The sequence below is a fragment of the Cheilinus undulatus genome, linkage group 16 (genome assembly GCF_018320785.1).
Source record: "Cheilinus undulatus linkage group 16, ASM1832078v1, whole genome shotgun sequence".
Taxonomy (NCBI): domain Eukaryota; kingdom Metazoa; phylum Chordata; class Actinopteri; order Labriformes; family Labridae; genus Cheilinus; species Cheilinus undulatus.
Genome location: NC_054880.1, coordinates 35,196,024 through 35,204,601, shown reverse-complemented (window position 1 = coordinate 35,204,601; position 8,578 = coordinate 35,196,024). Strand labels below are relative to the sequence as shown.

General features: G+C 37.8%; 1 protein-coding gene across 1 annotated transcript in view; it reads right to left on the bottom strand.

Annotated features, from left to right (window-relative positions):
- Window positions 1–6,210: 6,210 nt before the first annotated feature.
- Window positions 6,211–8,578, bottom strand: part of poc1bl (POC1 centriolar protein homolog B (Chlamydomonas), like) — a 30,444-nt gene continuing 28,076 nt past the window's right edge. The window contains exon 11 of the mRNA XM_041809215.1: window positions 6,211–7,810. Coding sequence (XP_041665149.1) covers window positions 7,679–7,810 — 132 coding nt within the window. The 3' untranslated portion in view covers window positions 6,211–7,678. The remainder of the gene's footprint in view (window positions 7,811–8,578) is intronic.

Sequence of the window (8,578 nt, the reverse complement as noted above, 5' to 3'; positions counted from 1 at the left end):
ATACTCAAAATGTTGTTCAAAAGACTTCAAATGAAACTCTCAAAATGACAAAAAATATTTTAAACATACATGAAAATACTTGAAAATTTCATAGCAACGTTTTACAGTTCTTCCAAGTGAATTACTTTACCATTTAGCGCCTTATACATCAAATAAAAGCCAGATAATTTTTTGATTTCTTTTTATTGAGATGTTTGTTCAATCTTCTACCGGAATCATTAAAAAATGCCATCAAATTTCACATATATATATTTTTTTAATCACATCTGATGTTTTAGGCATTTCTGGGAATTGATAATCCTCTGGAGGGCATTTTTAAACAATTTATCAGCTTGTATACACAAGGGTTTTAAGAAAATTATTGATCATGTTTATTAGACAGAGGTCTCACAAAACTGTGTATCAAATATGATACGATAGGCTTTAAAGGGGGTAACTTCAGTGGACATTCCAGACAACTGTCTCAATAATTCTTAAAAAAATACTATGTTGTAGGAAAGCCAGAATGTAATGCCTTATGTGCATGGTTTAATTTAAAAATAGGTGTCCAGTTTCTTACAAGAACAAAAGAAACAACTTATGTCGTGGGTATTTGCCTGTTTAATTTAAAATCAGCAGATGTCAGGTGGTGCAACCAGTATGGCAGTTGGTGAAACTGCAACAAGTGTCACTATATGACATAAATAATAATATTTAAAGCTCTAAGAATATTTCTTTACCAATAAGGTCAATGAGGTATCACATATTTGAAAAAGAAAGTATTATGTAGCTTAGGTGCGGGTACACTTTCCATGCTAAAATGTATTTTACCATAAAATTCTTAATTTATTTTTTTATAAAATATGTAACAATAATAAAAGAAACAACATTTGCTTAAGTATTTGCCTGTTTAATGTGAAATGTCACTGGCTCAAAAATAAAAATTAAAAATGGCACAAACTGCATTTATACAATGGAGAGCATTAATAGACATACGGTTAATGTAATGTGAATGTGACAGTGGTTGCTAGAAGGTTTTTGTGATCATTTCAATAGAATAAGATGAGATACATAGTTTGTTTTCAAGTATTGTTCTCGAGCTATCGTGGTTGCTCCTGATTTTTTTAAGTTGCACTTTTTATCTCATCACAGCATATTGCGGAAAAACAATCCAAACTAGAAAAACCAATTGAACCGGAAGTGCAACGTATTTGTCTTCTGTAACTTGATAAATTAAACTTTAAGTAGCGGCTTTACGTCTCTTTCTGCCAAGCTCATAACAACCTTTGAAACCACCACCAACATACTCTTAAATCAGGTCGTGCTTTTTCTCGAAGTATCACACATAAAAACTAATTTAGTGTTCTTTACTGTGTATAATAAAAGCTGAAAAAAGAAGCGTTGCTGCCATGGAAAAAGTGCCCAAGTCTTATATAAGATTATTAGTCAATCGATAACCATAAACTGTTTGGCTAGAGTCATAGAGACCATATTTAACCACATAAATCCACTTTAAATGCTTTTGTTTGAAGACACGGAGTGATTGATGCGTTTCCAGATTACCATAAAACTTTAATGAATGGCGCAGGCTTTATTTCCTTAGGTCAACGAAGTTCTACTTGGGGAATCCTCTCAACAAGACAGCACTTGAAGTATCGAAATAATATTTATCTGTTTACAAAATTACAATAATAATAGATTAATTTGAAAATCACTAATTCGACGTGGCTTTGTGAGACACTGTATTCAGAAGTTCAGACCCCCTTCGCTTTTTTTTAACTTTCGTTATGTTGCAGCCTGATGCTAAAGTCGAAAAATATGCATTTTTTTCACATTAATCTACACTCAGTACCCCATCATGACAAAGTGAAAACAGAATTTTAGAATTTGTTGCAAATTTATTAAAAATAAAACACAATATTACAGTGATCTAAGTATTCAGACCTTTTGCAAAAACACTAAACTTAGCTCAGGTTCCTCCCATTTCTCTGGATCTTTGCTTAGCTGTTTCCACTGTGATTGGAGTCCACCTGTGGTAAATTAAATCGTTTTTACACGATTTGGAAAGGTAAAAACTCTCACTGTGTGGGACAAAAAGTCTTATATTATTTCGTCTTAACCCTATTTTTGGACAGATGTTTCTCTTTTTTGCATCTTACAGCTTTTTATCCCTTTTCATTTTATTTTTACTATATCAACACTTATTTATTTGTCAAACTGCGCAGCAGCATGAGCAAAGGGATGGATGTGGCCTTAAATTGGGATGATTAATATGCCATTTTACTGTATTCCAAGATCTGATCATGTCACTACCCCAGCCTTGGTTTCCACTTTGGAAAACAACAGAAATTTAAGAAAAATGTAGACAAAAAACAAGCAAACAAAAAACAAAATTCTATTTCAATTCTCTCTCTTTCCTAGAAATATCATGTCATGTTTTACACTCTCTTTAAGCTGCAGATTGCTAGTAGCATTTTTTCCTCTTTGTAGCAGTTTCACATTTTGGTATTTGGTTCAAACAGTGAACTTGTAATGCAACTTTGAGCTTAAAAGTGGCACCAGTATCTTTTAGACACTCAGAAATAGAGTTGTAATCCCACAACATGTCGCTGTCAATTAACAGGACTATAACAGATACTCATTTAAATATTCTAATAAAAGCTGACATGCTCTGGTCCAGGTGTCCCCTGCCTTGGTGGTCCTCATTCATACTCAGCCAGTTGTCACTCATATGAAACTGATCTGAAAACCCCCGACACCACAGATGAAATGTGACACAAAATGTATGTTTGAGCAAATTAAAATGCTAAATAATTTAAGTAATTATTCAAGGCGAGAAGGTAATCTGAGTGGCATGGTGTTTGATCGAGCACCCATATTGTGAAAACTACAAAGAGACATGGGAAGGCAACAAGTCAGCCTGAGTGTTGTAATATACCACGCTAGGCCGAGCTTGTCATGTCTTGTCAGGGACACAATATTAGTGTTAATGCATGAGGGCGTTTTTTATCCCGGACTGGATGACGGATGACTTTTTCCATCTAACAGATATTGGGTGGGAAAATGAAACAACTGTGAGCAGCATGTGTAGCCTATCTTAATGTGATGCTGATAAAAAAGAACTGTAACAAGGTTTTAACAGTTTAAGATATCACGACTTAAAAAAAGGATCACTTATTTCTATTTCCAATCTCTAAAAAGTAAAAAAAAGTTGTCATTAGTAATAAAATTATTGTATAAAGCTAAAGTAACTGGGCATTGAAAGACATATTTTAGCACCTTTCACACAGGCACCTTACTCTGGGAAATCCACAAAGTATCTGGTCTATGCTGCATGTGTATGAAGCTATTATTGTCGCAAAATTATTCACAAATATGTAATTAGATCCACAAATACGTACATAGATCTGCAAATATGTAGATAGATTTGTGATATAATTTTAAAGAAAAAAGTCGTCACTCTTTCAGTTCAAATATGGAAAAATAAACAGACTAACACCAGAATGTTTTTCCCCTGTCATGCTGACACTATATCTTAAATTAGGTCTAGACTGCTGCCTGGGTCTGCAATGTCTGCTGGTACATGTGATGCATGAGCTAAGAGGCAGGCAGCCTTGCCTGTGTGTCTGCGCAAAGGGCAGCAAAACCCAGCGCTTTTACACTTACAGATCTGAGTTTGCAGATCGTGTGTGGCAGAGGTGTTGCAAAAGTCATGTGTGTACATACAGCCAGTTTAGAGGCTCTGTACAGTTGTAAATGATTTATCTGTATTTTCAAAACTTGAATAAAAAATATGGAAGCCTTTTTAGTTATTACCTTAGTCCACAATTACAAATTGGTCTACACATTTGCAGATCTGTGCACACATTGTGGATCTATGCAGGCATCTGTGGATCTGTGCAGGAATTTGCAGATCTATCCATACATTTACAGATCTTTGCACATATCTGTGCACACATTTGTGGCTCTAGATGCAAATAGTTTTGCAACAATAATAGCTCCATACATGTGAAAATAAAAACAGTAGAACTTTTCACCCAGACTATGACCAAATTTACATCACAATGACCTAACCTGACAAATGTATCCTACAAGTTGCATTTTGTCAGAGTGCAGACTCTTGGAAAAGCCATCATTCTCACCATCATGTAATCTGGCGATGCAGTTTCCTCTGAATGTGGAAACTTTCCCACGTCCTTTAAGCCCAGTTCAAACCAAAGATTACTGAGGCAGTTGTAGAACGTGGCTACTGACAATCACAGCAGTCTGAACTGAGCCAATGCACCTCGAATTAAGCCGTTTGATACAGAATCAGCTTGTGAAGTCACAGACAGCTGGGTGCAGGATGCTGCAAGCAGATAAATGTGAAAAAGGGGGAATATGAAGTCTCATTTGAAAGACTATAAATGACAGTTTATTTGGATAAAGTTATGATATGAATTTTGGAAATGATTACATCTATTTTTTTGTTTCAAGTTTTCACATGGAAACTTTTCCTGCTGGCACCCAAGTAAATGTCTACGAGACATCAGGGTAAGCTGATGTGGGAAAACAGTTGGCAGCATTCAAGAAGAAATGTAACTTGAAGTTAAATGGCATTGTTTTATTCTTGTGTGACATGATTTTTTTTAACTACATTTTACTTTCTTAATTTGTGATATCGTTTATAATGTTAAAAAGAGGAAAGAAACTTCTATCAGAGACTTCCTGTATTTCTGTTTTCTAAAGTCCCACAGCCAGAAAGAACTATGTAAACGCTTCAGCACAAGAGAACTCAGTAGTTAACACTTACCACAACAACTATTTTTAGCATGAATACACATTTACTTCCCCTCAAGAGCAATTGAAGCTGTGAATATACTTCAGGCAAATACTGATGGCTCTTCTAATGTATTACAGAAAAAAAACAGTCCCTTACTTCTTTGTTAGCATGCTCCATTTTTTGTGTTGTTCTCACACTATGCACACTGGACTTGATCTTTTCTGTTTACAGCTGCACACAATCATTACATTAGATATTTGCATTATGACTAATCACTAATATGTCTGCAAATATCTGCAAATAGAGTGCATTTCAAAACTATTTCGACCCCTACCACGTTTTTAATTTTGAGATGTTGCAGGCTGAAGATACAGTCATGTTTGCAAACTTGATAAAAAATGAACAACTTAAATATCACATTGAAATAAGTTATTCACCAGACCCTTTGCAACAACAGTTTAATATGAGCTCAGGTTCCTCCCATTTCTCTGGATCTTTGCTGATGTTTCTACACCTTGATTGGAGTCCACCTGAGGTGGATAAAACTGTTTGGGTGTGATTTGAAAAGGCGCACACCCCCTTATAGAAGACCTCACATCTGACAATGCATGTCAGAGCAAAAACCAAGCCATGAGGTCAAAGGAACTGCCTGAAGAGCTCAGAGACAGCACAGTGGCCTTTTGGGATGTGGTGGAACGGGAGGTTGGCATTGTCGATGTGCAGCTGACAAATCTGCAGCAACTGTGTGATGCTAATATGTCAATATGCACCAAAATCTCTTAGGAATGTTTCCAACACCTTGTTGAATCTATGGCATGAAGAATTAAGGCAGTTTTGAAAGCAAAAGGGTGCATGGTGTACCTAATAAAATGGCTGGTGAGTGTATATTTAAACTCGTGAGCAACACTCTTAGAATGAGGTAAGTGCTGTCCAGAGTCAAAAGTAAAGAATGATGTGTCATGTCTGTGTGAAATAAAGGGTTTTACACCACCTCAGAAGCCTATTACTTTCAGTTTAGACCGCCCTTTATCACAATGGACTTTGTTTGCACATAACCAGGACAGTCCTTCATTTATTTGCACATTATCTGCACTCATCAGCCTATCACCCTCTATGCTAAGCACCAAGGTTAAGCCTCATGACCATGACGCTGTCTCAACTTAAGCCTGCCACATGTAGAGTGTAGCATGCTCTTCTCCCAGAAGGTGGAGCCATATCACTGTGAATACTGTAATCCCTGTCTGCATGGATCTAGTGATGGCAGGATTTAGCAGCTCTTTCACCTTTATGTTTTTATTCAAGATGAGTCATTTTTGAAATCCAGAAGAATGCATCTGCTATGCTTGGTTTGGTCTTTTGCTGCATGTTTCACAGTTTATAAAGCAAACAGCGATACACAAACACTCTGAGGAGGTATTTTAGACTAAAAAGCTGAGGCAAACTCAAAGAAATGACAAAGCACGCTCGTGTTAGTTTTTTATTCTTTCAATCATCCAAAAAGCTTTAATCTTCTTAAAATATCCATCCCATTTTAGCTCCCTGCTCCTTCATATCAAGTAATCACCATCATCCCTTTGTCATTATCAGTAGTTTCAGAGCTCCTTTACAAGAGCACACCGTCCCACTCTGGCCCCTTAAACTGAACATTTAAAAAAAGGTAACGCTAAACATGATTCCTCTTACGTCCATTCACTACCACGAATATCTCATATTCATCACTCTACACAAACGGCGCTCAGTAATAAGCAGTCTTCGGCAAAATACAGCTGCTACATTTCCACACTTCTCTTGGTCCTTAAATAGAAACACAAAGAGGATCTTCAGTGGAAAAAAGAAACCCACAGGAGTGTTTCTGATGCCGTTTCAAGTACAGTCTACACAAAGGCATCTTTAAACAAACTTGCACGACAAACTGAAGGATTAAATTAAACAGGTGTTACCTCTAAGGCTGTTCTGTGTTTGTATAAAAATCGAGTGCATCAAGCCAGTGTTGTTTTTGAACATTTTAAATGTCCTGTGAGACATCCACTGGCACGTTTCATTTAGGCACAGAAGGACGATGATCCTTCAAAAAGCAGTGGCATACGAGTCTGGAGGGTATGCTTAATTTTACACAACAGGGAAGAATAGATTACAACATTCCTGTTAACTCTCTAAGCCCTCTTGGGCAAATTGCACTTAGCACAAAACCGTAATGAATGCTTCAGGTCTTGTTCGGGCAGCATTCTACCGTGAAACCAGCTCGGCAGACGAGAGATAGAATTGAGAGGCAGTCTAGTATGACCGCTGCGCTCTCTACCCTGTTATCCTCTCACATGATGGAGCATGTCAGGGAGCAGCTGGTGTGGGGCAAAAGCAGCTGACCCTACATTGCTGACATTGTCGTCGAGCCACAACACTTTTACACTTTCACAATAACAATTAGAATTAATCGCACATTTAGGTAACTTTTTTAGTGCAGCAGGATTTCTTTTAGAGATTACTTTGTCTTCATCCTCTCTCAAAGGCACTTCGTGGTTTTCTGGATATTCAGATCTCTTCTGCTGGTTTCAAGTTCTTGCATTCGTTTAAAAAAAGAGACAATAATGATACTCTGGATGTCCACTTGGCTCCATTTTGGTTGCTGAGGCACTTAGATGAAGCAACACCAAAGTCAAAAGTCTCAAGTTCAGCTGCTCTCCCTTTGAAAAAGCCTTGAAATTGTAATTCAGTCCATCTCGATCTGCTCTTCTTTAGACATTCACGCTGGAATAAAAAGGGTGAATCATTGGCTTAAAGTGAGTGACTTTTTCACCACCTTTGTATTTCCTCGTCGTTCCCATCCAAATGGAGTGCGGACTTGGAGAGCGATAGAAGAACTTCAATGTAGTAATTGCACTATGGTAGAGAAAAAAGGTCACTTGAGGTTTTCTGCTACTTTCTATCACCGTCGTCCTCCTACCACTCAAACTTCCACTGCTGGTTTCTGTCTCCTGGGCTACACTGCTGCATCTGGGTGTCTGTGCGGCCTTCAGGTGTGCGGTAGGCTGTCACACACATGTTGGAGTGAGGGTGGTAGATGGTCCCATCCTGAGGGAAGTTAAAGACAATTTCAACGAGAATACAGGGGCATCCAAAAAAATTTGAATATCATGTAAATTTCACTTTTCCTGTGATTTACGTTAAAAATTCCATATGTTCTGAATTTACCTCATACAAAGTGAAACATTTCAAGACATTTTTTGTTTCAATCTTGATGATGACAGCTCACATGAATCAAAAACCCACTATCTCAGTTTATTAGAATGCTGTGGAAAAGTCTAATTCTCAGAGGTTTCCTGAGCCTTCAGTACACACAACCACAATCATCGGGAAGACTGCTGACTCATCCAGAAAACAATTACTGACACCTTCCACAAGGAGGGTAAGCCACAGAAGGTCACTGCTGAAAGGCCAGGCAGTCATCAGAGGCTGTATGGAAGCAACAGGGATGAGCTCACCCCACAGAGGATTTTCAAACAAAGCAAATTAAAGAACTTAAGGGAGCTTCACAAGGAGTGGACAAGTGCTGTGTTCCTAGTCTCGAGCCAATCCTGAACCAGAGATGTTATACATTTCTCACCTGGGCTAAGGAAGCTGTAATCATCAAGATTAAAACAAAAAAGTCTTGAAATATTTCTTCTTTGTGAGATGAATCTAGAACAGGGGTCACCAAACGGCAGACCACAGTCTGGGTCCAGACCCAGATGCCATCCGATACGGACCTGGACCCGGGCCTACAATCATTAGAAAGACAAAGAGTAGACGAAAAGACGAGTGAGCTGAGACAAGGAGTCTAGGGCCCTATGGTTTCCGCAT